The sequence below is a fragment of the Lampris incognitus genome, chromosome 6 (assembly GCF_029633865.1).
Source record: "Lampris incognitus isolate fLamInc1 chromosome 6, fLamInc1.hap2, whole genome shotgun sequence".
Classification (NCBI taxonomy): domain Eukaryota; kingdom Metazoa; phylum Chordata; class Actinopteri; order Lampriformes; family Lampridae; genus Lampris; species Lampris incognitus.
Genome location: NC_079216.1, coordinates 38,962,815 through 38,984,079, shown reverse-complemented (window position 1 = coordinate 38,984,079; position 21,265 = coordinate 38,962,815). Strand labels below are relative to the sequence as shown.

The 21,265-nt window shown below is 44.7% G+C and overlaps 1 protein-coding gene across 1 annotated transcript; it reads right to left on the bottom strand.

Annotated features, from left to right (window-relative positions):
* Positions 1 to 13,347: 13,347 nt before the first annotated feature.
* Positions 13,348 to 20,963, bottom strand: wee2 (WEE2 oocyte meiosis inhibiting kinase). The gene is made up of 11 exons (XM_056282214.1): positions 20,706 to 20,963; positions 20,003 to 20,235; positions 19,432 to 19,489; positions 18,853 to 19,022; positions 18,535 to 18,656; positions 18,271 to 18,417; positions 17,979 to 18,083; positions 17,815 to 17,900; positions 15,608 to 15,778; positions 15,286 to 15,434; positions 13,348 to 14,015 (listed from the first exon to the last, which is right to left on the bottom strand). The coding sequence occupies exons 1-11, from the start codon at positions 20,961 to 20,963 to the stop codon at positions 13,865 to 13,867; spliced, it is 1,650 nt and encodes a 549-aa protein (XP_056138189.1). The 3' UTR covers positions 13,348 to 13,864.
* Positions 20,964 to 21,265: the final 302 nt, after the last annotated feature.

Genomic DNA, 21,265 nt, shown 5'->3' with positions numbered 1-21,265 from the left:
GGACAGGTGGGCCCTGTGTACTGACTATGTAGAACTCTCGCATGACAGTAGTGCCTTTGTATTTGCATTCTAGGTCACACATCCCTGTCACATGCAGTGCTTGACCATGATATGCACTGAGTTTTATTACTGCTGGTCTTAGATCTACCTCTCTAAAGTCCCTGTCATAAATGTCTTCGGTATTGTGTTTACATCAGCACCTGTGTCAAGTTTAAACTTCAGTTTGTGCCTTTGTGGTCCCAACTCCAGTTCAGCAAATGCTTGCCTTTTGTCTATATCACTGGGATTCTTAGTAACTGTGTCAATGAAGAAATCATCCTTGGTCACATGGTCATCTTCTACTATGCCATGCACTTTTCCTGTGTTTTTTTGTTGTTGTCCTTGTAGCATTCCAGCCGGACTTTATTCAGACGATGCACTCCAATAACAACTGATGGGTCCATGGTGCGGTATCAGACCATTTATTGCAGCATTTACTAGTCACACCGTAGACACACCATAGAACCACCGTAAGAGCTGTTCGCCTTCCAGCTAGGTGCTAAATAAATGATGATGAGCAATGAACTATAAGTTGTGAATTCGTTCTGTGCATAGCGAACATGACCATCATCTCCAACTTTCAGTTTAGTTCTGCCATTTTCTCGCAGCAGCGCACAGCATCATGGGAGACCAGAGTTTTTCAAAATAAAGGTCACATAACAAAAGGAAGTGTAATTCGCTGTTAATATATCAATCAGGACTGTACTTTAGGCACCAAATACAAATCAATAATGAGCACCATACAAATCAATAATAATAAAAAATATTATGACAAAATTATATGGGTCATTTACACTCCCACCAAATCATTAATGTTTTGAATATAGAAAATCAAGCATAAGCAAAAACAAATGATTTCTCAACTCAAAATGACCTTAAACCACAAGTATCGTGGGAAAGGAGCGTCAAGTATTTTTAAAAAAAATAAAAAAAACGCATCTCAAGAGATGCAAGGCATGTGTTAGTTAGTAACTAACTAGTCACTATCTAGTAACAAGACCAGTTTTTGAACTGGCCGTTCAAGCACTGTCTGCTTGGTGAGCTGTTCACCTTTTTTGCCTAGGTTTCTATCCCCTAGACAGATCTTCACCCTCCTAACCAGTCCATCTCTATCTACTACAGTCTCTAAAACTCTACCCAACCTCCATTCATTTCTATGCAGATCATCTTCTTTCGTCATCACTATATCCTCTTCCTGTAGGTTTCTTTTTGGGGTGTGCCAGCGCTGCCTGATGGCGATGTTGGATAGATACTCCTGTCTGGTGACCCTCCCAAAGTTTGCAGGTGCATAGCTCCGGGGAATGTCTATCTTCTCCATGTTGGTAAGGTCATTTTTCCATCTCTCCCACCGTGGGCGAAGTTCATCAGTCAGAGGATCATCCCAACCCGTTCCATTTCTGCACATTTCCTGCAGTACTCCCTTTCCGATGAGCAAGAACGGGGCGACAAACCCTAGGGGGTCATACAAGGAGGCAATCGTAGACAGTATACCTCGGCGTGTTGCAGGTTGATCCTTGAGATTGACGTTGAACTTCAAGCAGTCTGACTCGCTGTGCCATTGGATCCCCAACGCTCTTTCTGAAGGTAGGTCATCCAAGGTAAGGTTAAGATCTTTAATTTCTGATGCACGTTCAGATGACGGTATGCTTTCTATTACAGCTCTGTTGTTGGACACAAATTTGTGGAGTCTAAGGCCACCCAGGGCACAAAGTTATCTGGCTTCTCGAGCGAGCTGAATAGCCTTCTCTGTACTGTCCATACTTGCGACACCGTCATCGACATAAAAGTCTCTCAGAATGAACTGTGAACCTAGGGGGTATAGGTCTCTGTTCTCAGTAGCCAGGTACTTCAAGCCGTAGTTTGCGCAACCAGGCGATGAGGCAGCACCGAAGATATGCACCTTCATTCGGTACTCTTGAGGTTGCGTGCTGAGATCTCCTTTCTTCCACCACAGGAGGCGCAGGTAATCCTGATCCGTCTCGCTCACGTGGAACTGGTGAAAAATCTTTTCTATGTCGCACATCAACGCAGTAGAATGCAGTCGGAAGCGAAGGAGAACACCATTGAGATTGTTCATCAAGTCCGGTCCGGTGAGCAGATGATCATTTAGACTGGTTCCCTTGTATTTGGCAGAGCAGTCGAATACCACGCGCAGTTTGTCTGGCTTCTTGGCATGGTAGACACCATGATGAGGTATGTACCATTTTTCTCCTTCCTTCCCATCATCATGTACTTCCTCTGCGTCACCCTTTTCTATGACATCCTCCATGAACTTGATGTACTGTTCTTTGTATCTTTCATCCTTTGACAGCTTCCTCTTCAGATGGCTGAGACGAACGATGGCAAGCTGTTTGTTGTCAGGTAGGTTGGGTCTCTCCTTAAAAGGTAAGGGCATTTCGTAGTGACTTTGACTGTTCTTCTGGATGCCGTTTTTGAGTTTGTCCAGGAACAAGATATCTTCCTGGGACACCGTCTTTTCATCCTCCTTGGCATTTTTGAAGTCGGACTCCAGAATGCGAATAGCATCTGCAGGGGTGACTGGCGGGAGCTCCTTCACAGCTACCCGGAAACACTGTCTCGCCACGCTTGGAGTGTCAAGGCACGGTGATGAGCAACCCACGATGCTCCATCCAAGGTCGGTTCGGATTGCGTAGGCTCTTCATTTCCTCCTGCTATTACGTCTCTTGGTGCCATTGCCCTCGCACAGTTGTATCCTATTAAAAGACCAATATCACAATCTTGCAGCGGTGGAATCTCGTCTATGACTGCGGAGAGATGATTCCATTGTCTGGCTGTTTCACTTGTAGGAATGTGGGCGCGGTTCACCGGTATACCGTCCTTAGCGTAGGCAGGAGGAAGGTCGATGTGGAGGGAAGATCTGTAACCGCGCACACGAAGCCCCGAGACTCGTTGGCTTTTCACGATAGTGTCACATCCTATCATTGTGGTTAACTTCTGTTTCACTGGACAGGACTTTGCCTTTAGAGCGCTGTTCACTTCCTGGTCGACGAATGTGGTGTCACTCTGTGTATCCAGCAGGGCGTAGACAAGTCTTTCTGTTCCTGAGTTGTTCTTGGATGACACCCATACGGGCACAATCATCAATGTGTTGGTAGACTGTCCAGTCGTGACGGCATGTGACATTGCAGTCGCGGCAGCTTCTGATTCATTAGCGTTGCTTGGGGGAGTGTTTTCCCGAGCTGCAGACGGTTCCCTTTTCACGTGGTTGTCATTGTGAAGACAGGTGGGGTGTCTGCCTTTGCAGGTGTTGCAGGTATGTCTATGTCGACAGTCCTTCGTGCTATGGCCGGGTTTGGTGCAGCCATAGCAGAGCTTGTTCTCTTTCACGAATTCTCTTCTCTCCTCCAGAGTCTTGGCGATGAACTTGGGACATGCATGTAGCCCGTGTTGACTGTCTTGGCAGAACGCACAGGGGGGTTTTTCTTTCCGCTGGCTGGCTTTTGCTTGTCACTGTCCGTTTCAGTTTGTGTACTCAGAACACTCGTCTTGTTCCTCTTAGGGTCCCTGTTATTCAGTTTTGCTGTGCTAGACTCGGAGTTGCGTAAGGCATAAGGTGAGGTGATCGGATTGCATGCGATCGCTGCCTCCTTTGCCATGAAGGTGGTGAAGTCCTTGAAGCTGGGGAATTCTTGATTCCTGTCCAAGGCTTCCGTAGCCTTCCTGTTCCATCGAGATGCTGCCCAGTCTGGCAGTTTGTGGACCAGCTTCATGTTCTCTTCACAGTCGTTCAATATTTCGAGGCTCTTCACATGAGACATTGCGTCTTGGCAGGCGTTCAAGAAGTCGGAAAAGTCTCTAAGTCCCTCTGCATCCCTTGGTTGGATTTTTGGCCACTTTGTGAGCCTGTCTCTGAAGGCTCTCTGTATGATGAAGGCCTGTCCGTATCGGTGATTCAGTTTGCTCCATGCGTCCTTGTAAGACTCGCCGTCGTTTCTGTAGAAGGTCCCTTCCAGTGTCTTACGAGCTGGGCTGCCTACATATTTCCTCAAGTAGTAAAGCTTGTCTGCTGAGGAGATGGCCTTTGAGTCAATGAGTGACATGAATGAGTTCTCCACTCAATAAACTGAATGGGGTCGCCATTAAATACCGATGGCTCTGGCACTGGAAATCTATTCAGGGCTATACTATCTTGGAGGGCACGGGCGAGGGACGACACGTTTACGTCAGGTGATGATGCCGTTATATTGAGGGTTTGGTTGCTGGTAGCTGGGGAGCCGTGAAGATTTCTTTCAGGATCATTAGAGTGGACACTGCCGCCCTGTGATGTTCCCTGGTTATAGACTTGAAGTCTGGCCCGTGCAGCCTTTAAGTCCTTTTCTGCCTGTAGACGTTCAAGAGCGCGTTTTTCAACGTCAAGCTGCCACCTTTGTTGCTCCTCTAGCGTCCTTCGTTGCTCCTCTAGTGTCCTTTGTTGCTCCTCCAAACGTTCTATCTTCTCCCTTTGCTTATCTTCTTCAAGCAACCCTTTGAACTCCGCTTCCTTTGCTGCAAGCTCTGCTGCCGCGTCCACACGTTTGACTGTTAAAGTGCTGCCTTCGTGGCTGTGGACTGACTTTGACACTCTTGAGACAGTGGATCCATAGATTGAGCGCGCATAGCCGCCCTTGAGTAGCTCCTTGAGACGTCGTTGTGCTTGTTCTACATCAAAATCTAAATCGATGTCTACAATCCTCTCGTAGGCGATTTTCTTAATCTCTGTTGTAGCTGCCTCACATGCATCAACACGGCTTCTCATTTCGGCTGAGGGTGTGAAGTGACCTCGTATGTCATTATAGGTGTTCAACACAGCCTCTTTATCCTTCTCCAAAGTATCAAGCAGAGATGCCAGCTCAGTTTCCTTGAGGTCTTTCTTTAGCCGCTCTCTTGACTCACGAGCTTGACTCTTCCATTTTTCGTACGCTGAGAGGAGCTTTCTCTCCTTCTTCCTCACCTCCTCTTGTTGCAGTTCAAGCATTTTAGGAGTCGAGATCTTCACTCGAGTCGAGCGTCGGAGGCTATCCCCATTTTGTTCTTCAAGTTGACTTTGGAGGCTACTTAGTGTTTCTTCCTTAGTTTGAATTTCCTTCTCTAAGTGTTCTATCTCGGTAGTCTCTAGCGTTTCGTTGAGAGCCTCTTGTAGCTTACTAATTTTAAGCTGTAGTCTATTTATCTGATTCTCTAGCTCTGACTGTGGGGCAGGATTCTCTGTTTCGGTCATATTCAATTCTGCCATGATAAATGTGATGTAATGAATTGTTTGCCTTTACTATAGCCCATAGACTACCCGAAGAGAGGAGCAGAGAACCTGGTATAGCTACAGACTGCTTAGAGGACTGGAGCCTATTACTGTAGGCTGACTGTTATATTACTGACTGCAAGGTTATAATATCAATCTCTCCACTGAATACAACATTCAGTTACCATTCAGACTGTATAAATCATGCATTAAACATTTTTCACCTTTTTTACAGTCAACAGGAAGGATGATCAGTAAATGGATAGTAATAATAATAACAGTCAATAAACAAAGTCACTTGATTCACTTGTTACTTTGTGTGAACTTATTTGTTCTATGAAGTCCCATCAGCTTCACATTGAGAAACATCAAATTCAATAAATGTCAATTGTTGTTGATGTCTTTCTCTTCTTCAACCTTTTCTTCTCAAACCATATGTTTATCAATGTTCTCAGTGAAGATGAATTGTTCCTTATCAATCAATGAAATGTTCCATACCTTTAGAGTCTGACCGTCACACCAAACCTTCAAGCCAGCTGCCTGATGAGAGTAGAGTTGCTTTGTCTAGAAGACCCGTAAAATGGCGCCGAGTTTCCCGATGAAGTGTCCGTTGTCAGCAACACCAGACGTAGTAGCAACTTGGCCCCGTGATTCGTCGTCGTAGACCTCTCGGTGCAGCGTGGCGGCAGGGTTGATGAAGGGGTTAGCTCTTACTGTAGCATTCCAGCCGGACTTTATTCAGACGATGCACTCCAATAACAACTGATGGGTCCATGGTGCGGTATCAGACCATTTATTGCAGCATTTACTAGTCACACCGTAGACACACCATAGAACCACCGTAAGAGCTGTTCGCCTTCCAGCTAGGTGCTAAATAAATGATGATGAGCAATGAACTATAAGTTGTGAATTCGTTCTGTGCATAGCGAACATGACCATCATCTCCAACTTACAGTTTAGTTCTGCCGTTTTCTCGCAGCAGCGCACAGGATCATGGGAGACCAGAGTTTTTCAAAATAAAGGTCACATAACAAAAGGAAGTGTAATTCGCTGTTAATATATCAATCAGGACTGTACTTTAGGCACCAAATACAAATCAATAATGAGCACCATACAAATCAATAATAATAAAAAATATTATGACAAAATTATATGGGTCATTTACAGTCCTGTCTTGCAAGCTTTAGCAAAGTGATTAAATTTCTTACACTTATTACACTGTTTCCCTTTTTCTGGGCAGACCTCATCGTCATTGTGTTCCCGTGCACAACATCCATACTTCTCATTTCTGTATTGTTTGTGGTCATCATTTCCTTTGACATATCGCCCCTGTCTGAGGCTAACTGTTTCATTCATGCTGGGCATCTTATTTACAGCATGTACAGCCGCGTCACTACTGGCGCGGCTTCCAGCCATCGTTCTGATCTGTTCCTGTGGTAGCTCATGCGATCTAGCGATTTCGATTGATTTCTCTAAGGTCAAATCTGGTCCGTGTGTAAGCAGTTTCTCACACACTCTTGGTGAGCTGGTTGCAAAATCAATCATATCCCGTACCATTTCGTTGTTGTTAGTGTAACCGGTTATTTTCTTGCCCGGTGCGGGATTCGATACGAATGTACTGCACCACAAGGCGACATCACTAACCGCTCGGCTAAAGGGTCAGACCCGTTAGCTGGGGGGTAACGTGTCTTATTAGTAGTTTACATTAGCATAGTTACAGTCTTTAACGAGTAACTTTAGCTCTGTTACAAAATTCCCAAAGGACTCGCCCACGTTCTGCAGCTTTTCATGAAACTTGTACCTAGCAAAAATCGGGTTAGCTTTAGGAATCACGCATTCCTCGTAGCTATCATAATACGTTTTAAGTAACTTAGCTTCAGCAGCTGTCAGTGTCCATGTGTTGAAGACGTCGCGTCCTTTTTCTCCCACCCATAGTAGAAGATAACTGCATTTTGCTTCTTCGTTTTGCAAACGTAGTGGGCCTGAGAACATTAGCTCAGCATGCTGTCGGAATTTGCTCCATGCGTCCGGCAGGTTCGTCGAATCCCAGTCCATCCTAGGGCTCGGAACGCCGTGGGAATCCATCTTCTCTCTATTTGACGTGAGTTCGATCAACTACTCTGACAACATGTCATATTCATTGATATGGTATAATGAATGAAACAGTTTATTCAAACTGTTTGTCTTTAATGAACTCCATCGGGGCATCCCCATGACATGTCTGACCTCAAGTACTTCTGTAAGTAATATGTAATATCCTGTCGTAGCAACTATAACGTGATAGGTTACAGAATACTACGCTACCAACTGATGTGGTTAAAATCTGGGGGTAGATCATCCTGTTAGGAAGGAAATGTTTTGTCAGAATTACTGCTACCTACTACCTACATTGTTTGGATTTAAACAAGGGTCTGTCCGCAGTATCAGAATGTCTGTGAATGTTCTCATTCATCCAGGTCATGGTTATCCAAAGGAGTTGAATCAAGTGCAACTGGACTTGGTATATATCCGTGAAGACGTTTCGCCTCTCATCCAAGAGGCTTCCTCAGTTCGTGCCTTTCTGACTAGACCAAGCTAGTCTGACTGGCTGGTGATGAGACTCAGCATTTATCCTCTAGGAGTCGTTGTCCGAGCTATTGATATGCGTGGCTATAGCTCCGATGGCGACGGGCGCGGCTGGACATCGGAGCACAGGAGAGCCACGCATATCAATAGCTCCGATAACGACGGTACACAAAAGAGCCACTCATATCTATGGCCCTGTTAGCGACGGGCGTTGGTAAACATCGGATCACAAAGAGCCACGCATATCAACTCTGCTCATATGCAGCCATTGTTGCACAGTACCTAAAAAAAATTAATCGTAGGGACTTCTAACCAGAACGTTAATAACCACAATATAAATTTTTTATTGCCCAAAGGCTTTCCACATTCCTGCAAAAAAACAACTTTGTCGATACATCAGTGCAGAAAGCCGGGATCCATGGCTTCTCAGGGTGTCTGGAGCATGCTAATATCATCTGGCACCAGATACAAGCTGCCAAGAAAGAACGGAGAGACCTGCATGTGGTTTTCTTAGACCTTGCCAACGCTTTTGGATCAGTTCCTCACAAGATCCTGTGGACGGCGTTTGATTTTTTCCATGTCCCCAAAAATATCACAGAGTTGGTCAAGACCTATTTTCAGGATCTCTAGTTCTGTGTCACAACACAGAACACCACCACCACTTGGCAACATCTGGAAATAGGCATTATGGCGGGCTGCACTATTTCCCCTCTGGCGTTCACCATGGCAATGGAGCTCGTCATCCATGCATCTCGATGGGTGGTGGGAGGCGAAAGGTCCAGGAATGGCCTGCATAGCAACAACAAAACCATGCACCAGGCGCCTGCTGCAGAAACTCCAGGAGAACATCAAGTGGGCACGAATGGAGTTTAAACCAAGTAAATCTCGCAGCATCTCCACTGTCAAAGGCCAACTAGCAGATGAACGGTTCTGCATTAGTGATCAACCAATCCCCACAGTCCGGGAGAAGCCCATCAAGAACCTCGGACGGTGGTACAATGCAGACCTCAAAGATACCCAGCAACTGGAGCAACCTCGCCAGGATACAATCAGTGGCCTCAGGCAAATCAACAACACTGCACTGCCCGGGAAGTTGAAGCTTTGGTGCTTTCAGTTTGGGCTGCTACCCCGACTCATGTGGCCAATAACCATGTACGAAGTCTCACTATCTCATGCCAATCGCTTGGAGAGGCTAGTGAACTCGCAGGTGAGGAAGTGGCTTGGACTGCCAAGGTGCCTCAGCAGTGTTGGACTCTACGGCAATGGAGCCCTCACACTGCCAATTTCCAGCCTGGTTGAGGAATTCAAATGTGCCAAAGTGAGGCTGGACATGTCCCTCACAGAATCCAGAGACCCGGTAGTGAGAGGAGTTGCTCCAACCCTAGCAACAGGGAAGAAATGGACCCCGGCTGCAGCTGTACTGGAGGCAAAATCTGCCCTCCGCCACTGAGACACAGTAGGCCATGTTCAACAAGGCAGAGGCGGCCTTGGCCTGGGAATAAAAACACCTACCTGGCAAAAGGCGACTACTACCGAATGGCGAACTATGGTGGTTGAGGAGGTTCGCCGACAGGAAGAAGCAGCCAGATGTGCTAAAGCCGTAGCACAAGCCAAACAGGGTCGCTGGATGAGGTGGGAGGGTGTTGAAAAGAGGAAACTCACATGGAGTGAGCTCTGGAGCATGGAATCAAACAGGCTGAGTTTCATCATCAAGGCCACATATGATGTCCTGCCCTCTCCCATAAATCTAAATCTCTGGTTTTGAGAGAATCCATCTTGCTCCCTGTGTACAGCCCAAGCAACCCTCAAGCACATCTTGGTTGGCTGCAAGACCAGCCTTACCCAAGGCAGATACACCTGGCGACACAATCAGGTGCTCAGGTGCTTGGCAGCTGAACTCGATTGCAAGAGGGTTTCCATCAATGCCCAACCCTTCAACAACCAGGAGGGGCCCCGGCGGTTTCCAGCTTTCGTTCGGGAGGGGGATAAACTGAAGGTCAACCCTTCACTTCTCAACTTAGGCTCACTAAACTCAGCCAGGGATTGGGAAATGCGAGTGGACTTAGGCCAGAAGCTCATCTTCCCGACAGAGATCGCAACAACCACCTTGCGACCAGACCTCGTCCTCTGGTCCAATTCTAACCAGCTCGCTTACATCATTGAGCTGACAGTCCCCTGGGAGGATGCAGTCAATGAAGGGTATGAGCGTAAGAAGCTGCGGTACGCCAACCTAGCAGCTGAAGCAGAGGACAGAGGCTGGAAGGTGAAGCTGCGCCCTGTGGAGGTGGGTTGTAGGGGCTTTGTTGCCAGCTCCACAGCAAAACTCCTGAGGGAACTAGGAGTCAGGGGGCAGGCCCACAGGAGAGTGATCAAAGAGCTAGCCAACACTGCTGAGAGGACTAGCCACTGGATCTGGTTCAAAAGGAGAGACGCTGTCTGGGCTGCCAGGGTGAACAGCTAACCACAGGTCACATACCCAGGACCGATCAACCTGTGGTGGGACTGCCTCAGCGGAGGGTGTTTTGTGATAAAAGGCCAAAACACCCTGTGATGCTGAGGTACACAACTGATGATGTGTCCTGGTGGTGGCAATGTCACCTTGGCAGACATCTCCAGTTTAATCTCCACTGAATCTGTTGCAGTGCAAACACTAGGGATTTCAACAACCAGTCCTTTTTTGAATCTTTTTTGTTAAACCACCACACTTTGTTTTTATTTTACAGTAATGGCATAACAAGCTGCATGAAATGTAGTGAACACAAAAATTACAATTTTGACCTTATCGCATGCCACAAAGATGGGACCGATGACTGACAATAGACAGCAAACACCCAAGTAGAGCTTGCAGCAAAGTTAACCAATTCAAAACCATCATAATCATACCTTTCTTACATGTTTGTCTGTTTAGCTGTAATGTGGAAAATAAAACAAAGGGTAGCTCTTTCCAGTTATGTGTGATTTACCAATAAACAAGTCCCCCCACCCACCCACCCACACACACACACAGCGCGCGCGGTTTTTCCTTTTCGATATCAATTACGTGAAAGCCCAGATAAAATATGACTCAAGTTTAGGGCGTCCAGGTGGCGTAGCAGTCTATCCAGTTGCCTGCCAACGGCTTAGTCGGGCGTCCTTACAGACACAACTGGCCGTGTCTGCGGGTGGGGAGCCGGATGTGGGTATGTGTCCTGATCGCTGCACTAGCGCCTCCTTTGGTTGGTCGGGGCACCTGTTTGGGGGAGGGAGAACTGGGGGGGAATAGCGTGATCCTCCCACGCGCTACATCCCCCTGGCGAAACTCCTCACTGTCAGGTGAAAAAGAAGCGTCTGGCTACTCCATACGTATCTGAGGAGACATGTTGTAGTCTGCAGCCCTCCCCGGATCGGCAGAGGGGGTGGAGCAGCGACCGGGACGGCTTGGAAGATAGGGTAATTGGCCAAGTACAAGTGGGGAGAAGAAGGGGGAGAATAATAATAACTACAAAAATGCTTTTTCCACAGAAAAAGCGTGTGAATGCTGAGCTGCTGAAAGAAATCGCAGAGGGGTAGAATGAGAGGAGGGGTAGTGAGGAAGACGAAGAGTGATGAAGAGGAAGGATAGTGACGAAGAGGAAGAGTAGCGACGAAGAGGAAGGGTAGTGATGAAGATGAAGAGTAGTGATGAAGAGGAAGGGTAGGAAGGAGGGTAAGAAGGTTGTAGGACGGTAGGATAGCAGGGAGGTTGTAGGAAGGAAGGTACGAAGGAAGGTAGGTAAGGTTGTAGGAATGAAGGTAGGAAGGTTGTAGGAAGGTAAGAAGGTTGTAGGAAGGATGGTAGGAAGGTTGTAGGAAGGAAGGTAGGAAGATTGTAGGAAGGTAGGAAGGTTGTGGGAAGGAAGGTAGGAAGGAAGGTATGAAGGAAGGTAAGAAGGTTGTAGGAAGCAAGGTAGGAAGGTTGTAGGAAGGAAGGAAGGTAAGAAGGTTGAAGAGGGAGGAAGAGCAGTTAAGAAGTGGCAGAAGCTGATCAAATCTACCAGGTGTTGAGAGTTGACAGTAATTAGGCTGGCAGTTGAGTTTCAAATTGATATGTGATGTCACAATAGGACTGAACATTCTAACAGGCAAAGTGTATGACAGAATTGCTAAACTTTAGAGCTGACTTGTTCAAAAACTATAAAATATTTTTAAAATCTGAATAGGATTCTGAAAGAGCTGAATGTCCTGAACTGTTTACGCTTTAAATGGGGTTTCTAGCTCAAAAAATGAAGGAGGAGATACAGTTCAAAGGTGATGAGGGTTTCAACCTTTCCCCATAGACTTCCATTGTTTTGAAAAAGTAGAAAAAGCTTAATATGTCTAAAACTATAAAAGATTTAAAAAAACAGAAATGTGAGCCTTAATGGGCTTAAAGAGATGAACATTTTGATACCTGAATGGTTTCAATGGCTAAAAGTATGAAGGAGTAAAAGAGGTGAAATGTTGCAAAAGTCCTCCATTGACTCCCATTCAAAATATGGCTGAAAAAAGTTTAATATTTCAAAAAATTCAAAAGGTATGAAAAATCTGAAAAGGGAGCACTAATGTCCTTAATTAGTTGAACATTTTGATAGTTGAATGGTTTCAGTAGCTAAAAGTATGAAGGAGCTACAAAGTGTCAAAAAATGGGCGGGAGAAAAATAAATAAAGAACTGCAAAGCAATAGTGTGAATGCCCAGCATTCACACTAATAATAATAAAAAAAAGACTCAAGTTTTAAATTTCGCCCTACAATTGAATTAATTTCCAGCCATAGGCATTAACAGCAGTTTAAAAGCATGGATAACAAAATGTGTCCCCAGGAATAAATGTATCATACAAATGCTGGGGGTCATATTTGTTGGCAGTACCGACTTGTGTTATGGGCTTTATTCTTTGGCTGGTGACTAGGCCTTTGTAAACTACTTCACCTGCTTGATAGATCGAGGTTAAAACTGAAGTTTTATTTTTGTCAACTTTGTGTTGGTAGCACATTCTGAGATGTAGTACTGATTGTCCAAACAGTTGTTGAGAGGATAAAAATAAAAATCACAATTAACAGGTAGAGAAGTTTAAATCTTGATACTGTGGAGATTGATACACCGTGTTACATTAACGCTAATAAGACTGTCAACAAACAGCATTAGAACAAAACTGACTTTATTTGATGTTATAGCTTATCATGGATGTACTATGGTATATTGATGCAACTTTAAAAAAAAAAAGTATACATGCTGGCCATGCTGGTGACTAATGCACTAACTGGACTTGTTCAGTTTTCAGCTGTTGTTTGTGTAACCAGTTTTACAGTTGCTCTGCAACTACAGATAAACCGTCGAAGAATCCCCCTTTGGAAATTCCCTCACTAGGGCTTTCTATTGTGGTTTCTTGGTTGTTTTTAAGATTCTAAAATTAGTCCTTAAGAAAATACTTAACAGGATACCTAACTTGGTAACTGCTCGTTAAGAATACAAAAAAATCCAACAGATAAAATGCTAAAAACGTTTATTCACATTGTAAAAAAAAAATCCTCATGAGGTTACATTCACAAGTTATCCGCAGTGGTTATGACCATATCAATCACCCCACAATGCCTCTGGTTTCAAAGGATAAAAGGAGGACTGATTATAATCACAGTTAAATACGTGGCTTTCCAAAATTTTTGGGGCCATTTCCCTGTACACAGATTAAGCCTAGTCCTGGACTAAATTGACTTTTGTATGGAGAATCTCCATTTGAAATTGAGTTTAATCCAGGACTAGGCTTAACCTGTGTCCAGGATACTGGTCCTTGGTGTGCCAAGTGGCTGGACAAGTAAACATGTAAAAAGGAGCCATCCAGTTATTTCAATCACAGCCACCCAAGTCCTTTACTTTATGTTTGGTCATTTCACGTTCCTTGGGTTATGGCCATTTGATGCAATAAAAAAATATTTTAAGCCTATTAGGAGGGGATGCAAAATGGTCATAAATGGAACTGTAACATCGGGTGAGATAAAAGCAAAAGGCATCTAGGCTTAACAATGACACATCAGATATTATACCCTGGGCAGTCAAAGCTCATGGATCGGACAGTTTTTCTACCAACTAGCCTTCTTCCTGTTAGAGAGCCTGTCTTTAAATGGAGCTGTAGTTTAGGGGAAGGGGTCTGTTGAGATGACAAACGAGCCTCATTGAGCTCCCTGTGGAAAATAAAACAATTTGTTTAGTCACATAGAACAAGGTACATATCGATAATGTCATTGGGCCTCATTCATTAATTGTTTATACATACGTACAAATTTGTTTACACACCCATAGAATTTTTTTGGCTCTCAAGATTGTTCGACAGTCAGAAGCAAAGCCTGATGGTTATTTGTAATTCCTTCCCCATAACATCTATTGTTTCTTGCAACGAGCAAAGACATCAGTCTTAGCCTGTTGGTGTCCAAATTCAGGGGTTACCCAGGTTCTACACTGGCTTCTGAGACAAACTTCAGGGCTAAAAAATCCCATGTGTGTGTAAGAACAAATTTGTACATACAAATGATTGATGAATGATGCCCATTGTGTTGCATACATAAGTAATTTTGGTTTCTATAATGAAAGAATGACCATGTGAGGATAAGTCTCATTTAATCATCGAAGCTTACAACCTCAGAATGTATAACATGGTGCATATATCTAATGTAGCTAAGCACTGCAAACAACAACAAACAACCACCACCGAACACAACCACAGCAACAAAATTAGGGCTACTCCACCAGTTACAGATGAAACTTTTTTTTTTAACCCAATGCAAATAATGATTACTATAATGTAAAAACGAATTGATGAGGGGCATCCGGGTGGCGTGGCTGTCTATTCTGTTGCCTACCTAACCGGCGATTGCCAATTCAAGTCCCCATGTTACCTCTGGCTTAGTCGGGCATCCCTATGGACAAAAATGGCCATGTCTATGGGTGGGAAGCCAGATGTGGGTATGTGTCCTGATCGCTGCACTAGTGTCTACTCTGGTTGGTCATGGTGCCTGTTCGGGGATGGGAGGGGGAACTAGTGTGATCCTCCCACGTGCTACATCCCTCTGGCAAAACTCCTCACTGTCAGGTGAAAAGAAGCGGCTGGTGACTCCACATGTATCAGAGGAGGCATGTGGTAGTCTGCAGCCCTCCCCGGCTCAGCAGAGGGGGTGGAGCAGTGACTGGAATAGCTTGGAAGAGTGGGGTAATTGGCCAAGTACAACTAGGGAAAAAAAAGGGGGGGGAAGCCCCCCCCCAAAAAAAATTGATGGCTTTGCTTTAAAGGAAAATGTTAAATTTGAAGATATTAAGTTTGAATGACATCACAAAAAAATGAATAATATTAGAATTTATCCATGCAGCTGTTGATCACAGAACATTAAATCTATCAACAGCCTGAAACCCTGAATGGGAGACACAACTGAAAACTTATCCCATATGGTCTGTTCTTACTTCTCAAGCATGGCTGTCCTGAACTTTTCCACGTTGAGCTCTTTTCTGAGCTCAGCAGCCAGTCTCTCAGTTCTCTCCTTTCCCAGGACTGGGTGCTTGCAAAGTGCCTTGGCGGAAGGACGTTTTGTCGGCTCAGGATCCAGCAACAACTGACAGAAAGACACATTTTCAGCAAGTTATGCTGATAACAAAACAGTCATGGTTTTGTGGCACTACCATAAATTAACAAGAAGAAAGCAGATCACAAATTCCAACCATCATATTATTCAGCAGGGACTGTCAGATTTTCTTATGCCAGAGGTAACAGCCTAAAAATGCTTACCTGAATGAGGCTTTTGAAGGGAAGTGAGAGCTCTTGTGGCAGGCTTGGTAGCTGACCCTTTCTGAGGTTATGCCACTTATCTCCATTTTGAGGCAGAGGGGGAGCCCCAGCTGTTAGCAGCACAGTAAGGCCAAGAGCAAAGATGTCTGCCTTCGGGAGATGGCTGTAATCCTGCAGGAGAGGGAGAAGGAAAAAAAATGTCATCCATTCCATCCATTATCCAAACCACTTATCCTGCTGTCAGGGTCGCGGGATGCTGGAGCCTATCCCATCAGTCACTGGGTGGCAGGTGGGGAGACACCCTGGACAGGCCGCCAGGCCATGCATCATCCAAATGCAAACTGCATTTGAGCTTTATAGCTCCAATGTAAGTCTCAGTGAGGTCCAATAGGCTGTGGAGTGAGAAACACTTTCTGGTTACGTTACTACCAGAGAGGAACATTCATTTCTACATTGACCCAATTTTTGAAAAATCATTACAAATTCATACAAGCACACTTATTGGAATTGCAGGCTTTTTGGGATATATACGGCCATGAACTATTAAATGTTTAAAAAAAAATGGGGGGTCCGGGTGGCGTGGTGGTCTATTCCGTTGCCTACCAACATGGGGATTGCCGGTTTGAATCCCCGTGTTACCTTCGGCTTGGTCAGGCATCCCTACAGACACAATTGGCCGTGTCTGTGGGTGGGAAGGTGGATGTGGGTATGTGTCCTGATCACTGCACTAGTGCCTACTCTGGTTGATCGGGGCACCTGTTGGGGGGCTGGGGGAGGAATAGCGTGATCCTCCCACATGCTACATCCCTCTGGTGAAACTCCTCACTGTCAGGTGAAAAGAAGCAGCTGGCGACTCAACATGTATCAAAGGAGGCATGTGATAGTCTGCAGCCCTCCCCGGATCAGCAGAGGGGGTGGAGCAGCAATCGGGATGGCTCAGAAGAGTAGGGTAATCGGTCGTGTACAAATGGGGAGAAAAAGGGGGGAAAAATCCAAACAAAAAAAAAACACCACACTATATGGCAAAAGTATGTGGACAGCTCTTCTAATGAGTGGATTTGGCTATTTCAGCCAAACCCTTTGCTAACGGGTACATAAAATCAAGCATACAGCCACACAGTCTCTATAGACAAACATTGGCAGTAGAATGGGTTGTACTGAAGAGCTCAGTGACTTTCAACGTGGCTCTGTCATAGGATGCCACCTTTCCGACAAATCAGTTGGTCAAATTTCTGCCCTGCTAGATCTGCCCTGGTCAACTAACTGTAAGTCTTTTATTGTGAAGTTGAAATGAAACGGGACCGCCGAGTGCTGGAGCATATAAAAATCAACTGTCCTTGGTTGCAACACTGACTACAGAGTCCCAAACTGCCTCTGGAAGCCACATCAGCACAAGAACTGTTGGTCAGGTGCTTCATGAAATGAGTTTCCATGGCTGAGCAGCCGACACAAGCCTAAGATCACCATGCACAATGCCAAGCGTTGGCTGGATTGGGGAAGGCACTTTCTTGTTTCAGAATGACAATGCCTCCATGCACAAAGCGAGGTCCATAAAGAAATGGTTTGCAGAGTTTCGTGTGGAAGAACTTGACTAGCCTGCACAGAGCCCTGACCTCAACCCCATCCAACACCTTTGGGATGAATTGGAATGCCGACTGTGAGCCAGGCCTTCTCCCAAACATCAGTGCCTGACCTCACTAAGGCTCTTATAGCTGAATGGGAGTGAATCCTTACAGCCATGTTCCAAAATCTAGTGGAAAAGCCTTTCCAGAAGAGTGGAAGCTGTTATGGGTGTGATGTTCAGGTGTCCACACTACGTATTAGCCATGTGGTGTGCATATGTATATTATATATGAAGTTTTTGCTTTATATTCTTGCAATTGTGTGTATTTTTAATATTGTGTGCCTTTGGATTATATAAGCTGTAATGCGATTTAATTTCCCTCGGTAAAGTATCTATCTCGCCATCTCTCCACACACACACACACACACACACACACACACACACACACACACACACACACACACACACACACACACACACACACACACACACACACACACACACACACACACACACACACACACACACACAACCAGAGGGTGACTCATTTTCACTGTATGCCATACACCTATGTATTTTTTGGTGAATTAAACTCCAACTGTTGCATAAAAGCTTATAAACAGGATATACAAGGCCACCTCACCTCATGCAAGACCTCAATGGCCAGAAAGCGACTGTCCCCCTCTTCCACTTGAGGACTATTTATAGATGTCACATGACCAAGGTCCCCTGAAAAACGTCATGTTCCAGAGAATGATGCAGAACTGCTAAGAATAAGAACTTTATGAAACAATGGATGTGACATACCAATTTTGTAAATGACTCCTGGTGAAGAGCCGCCGTCATCGTCCTCCTCACTCTCCCCATCAAAAACTACACTTGTACCGGGCTTCTGACAGATGAATATATTACCTACAAACACAAATGAACAAAAAACCTTGACATGCAGTATCAAGTGCATTTTCGCTTTGGATAAAAGCGTCGGCTAAATGACTGTAATGTAATGTAATTTCCATGAGTGAATAATTATTAGTTTTAGACTGAAAAAATAACAACAACAAAAATGGAAACGGCAAAGTAAACCGATGAAGACACTTACCAGGTTTGATGTCCAAATGAACTAGGCCTGAGCCATGGATGTACTTAAGACCCATGGAGACCTGTAGAAGAAGGTCCTTCAAGTCGGCTTCTGAAAACAGTTCATCTTGCAGCGCCTTCTTCACAATGGCATCATAGAGACTCCCACCTGGGTTACACGGGCATGGGGTGGTACTTACTCAGAGTGTATGTAAACTCCTCATTTATGTCAACTCACCAGAACATGAAGAATTTTCCGGTCATTTTAATTCTTCCCTAAACTTACCATCACAGTACTCATTCTGAATAATCATGTGATCATCTTCGGCCCATGCTGAATAATAGCGAACAACATGTGGATGATGCCCAAGAACAGCATGTGCATACACCTCTTTTAGGGCCAACTGCCTGGGAAGGCATAAATCATATATTCATTGTTAGATTTTATCAGTTCTTGTCTGGAAGAGGGCCATCTCCATTTTTAATTATGGCACCACACGTCACATAGATACTATTTATTTCACATTCAAAACTGACTGATCTACTTGACTAAGACGGGCACCATGTTTACATTTGTTGAATAAGAGCCATGCTGTTGACTCACTCATTGGCAGAGCCTGCAAGTGGCCAGCGAGAGCGTTTGATGGCATACAAGCAGCCATCCAGCCTCTTCAGACACTTGAAGACGGCTCCGAATTCTCCTTTGCCAATGCACTCCAGCTCCAGGAACTCACTCTCATAGCGTGACAGCATTAATGCTTGAACAGCCTGCTTCTGTCAGACAAACAGATGGAAGGCCTTGTGATGAGATCAAAGAATTTCGACAGGAGGCGGACACATCAGCAAGTACAATCAGGCTAACCCCGATCTATGACGTTTTCTCCAGTTTGGACAGAGCAGGCTCAGTGCTCGTCTCATTTTATAGGCGCTTGGATTTCTACCAACACGTCTCCAAGTATGGCAACACTTCCACAAACGGTTTCGTGAGGTGCATGACAGCTCTTTTCTTTGGAATATTCCCCCGGAGAAAGTGTGGAAGTGGGAGTGAACATCAACATATTAATTTTGGACGAGACAGGAACTGCAGAGGCAGCCAAGGATGACAAAGCCTGATGATGAGCTCAGATCTAAGCAACAGTGAGCGAGGTTATTCGCCAGAGACCACAGATAAAAATAGTCTCACCTTTGGTGGAAGAAACGCTTCGTCGTCCTCTTCTGATGATGCAAGGCTGTGTTTCAATCTGAGAAGAGAAACTGACCGTGAATCTCACAGCAAGCCGAGCCCACACAAAACCTGTTGCTACTCCAAAAAGATTTGTATTATTCATGGGGTTCACAGTGGTGTCAACTTACATAAATTATCAATTTTTGTTAAAGAACAGGCACTCAAAACAGGAAATGAAACCATTTTGTTAACCTACCCACATGTATAAACCAATTGGACTACTCCACCACCATATAGAAAACTCAAATCAGTCAGTGTGAAAGGGACTCAAACTATACAAAGAGCGGTTATCAGTTTCAGTGCCTACTATGGTTTAAAAAAAAGCTGATATGGCCATAATTTATGTATGTTTATATGGGATAAATATGCTTTACAATGACTTAGCTATTATCAATTTTTATTTCAAGAATCTTTTGAATTGCATGGCCTAATTGCAGCTTTTGGATCAACTTTGCAGAAAATCTGGGTCTCTTAACTCTTACTAGACAGAGCTAATCTCCCAGCACACACTTGCTGGATTTTATTTCACCTTTGTCCATAATCATCATCATCCTCATCATCATCATCACTCCAACAATTCTTCTGCTTGTGGTTCTCACTGCATCTGCGAACTATGTCAGTGGTGAAGGGGTTCACATTAACAGAGGGCACCCGACAGCCGCACTGTGGGGTGCCGGCAGAGGCTGTGACAAAACGCAGACCCCTCTGACTGTGACTTCTCTTACTGCTGCAGAAAGGCCTGGATGACATGGACAACAGACTCTGAAAGGGGAAAAATAAAAAGAATATGTGCAATTTGTTGTTACATCAGGATCAAATTTGGATATTGTTGCATTGTGATGCACAATTTGTCTAAAGCAATGATAATAAGAATCAATTTTCACAAAATGAGGTCTGAAATATTTAAATGGGCATTATTTGAAAACTAGTTTTGGTTTTGATATTGCACCGTACATTACCAAACAGTTGAATGTGATGCACTTCAGTTAGATTCTTAAACATTGTATTTTTTTGCATATGTAAGCAAGTATCGTGTCATGTAAAATTTCCAGATTATCGTGACATTTTTTTTCTTTTTTGTCCAGCGTTGTAATCTGAAAAAGGAATCATCTGACATTTTTAAGCATATCTGTCAGTACCACAGAGAAAGACTTACGATATTTAGAGACACAGCAATTATATTAATCAAATGGAAGAGCTGTAGAGAAAAGAGAAATTTGATCCACATTCACCTTGGGTGTGTTGGGAGAGTCACAAAGTCTAAGTTTCCTCCAGGCGATATAAGGTATAGTGTTGTTGGGCTCTATGGATGGGGATGGGATGATGGTTCGACAACGGTGGATCCTGGGAGTCCTGCACACAGAGCTAGGACTGACGATTCTGGAGAACCTCGCTGGGCCATCGTCTGAACTATTTTCACTGCTGCTCCCATCATCTCCAAAATGTGAGAAATCCAGCTGCTGGGAAATGCCGTCAAAGACCGTCGCCATGCTTGGGCCCTGATTTATGGGAAGGGTTCGAGAAAATACAAAAATACTGATTTCTACGTCTGATTGCTCTGTGTATAACAAATCATGTCCCCGGTTTTGAAGCGTTGCTGCAATAAAGCTCTAAACGGCCTCTAAGTAAAAGACACGCATTGCATAGTAGCAGTGTCTGCTGAGTTTTTATAATCGCAATAAACGCCCAAGACACACTCACGACCAAATCCCGTCACACCAACACCAACACCACCACCACGCTTAAATCTCGCTCTGCGCACGCAGGTAACTTCCTGCTTAAATGCATCACG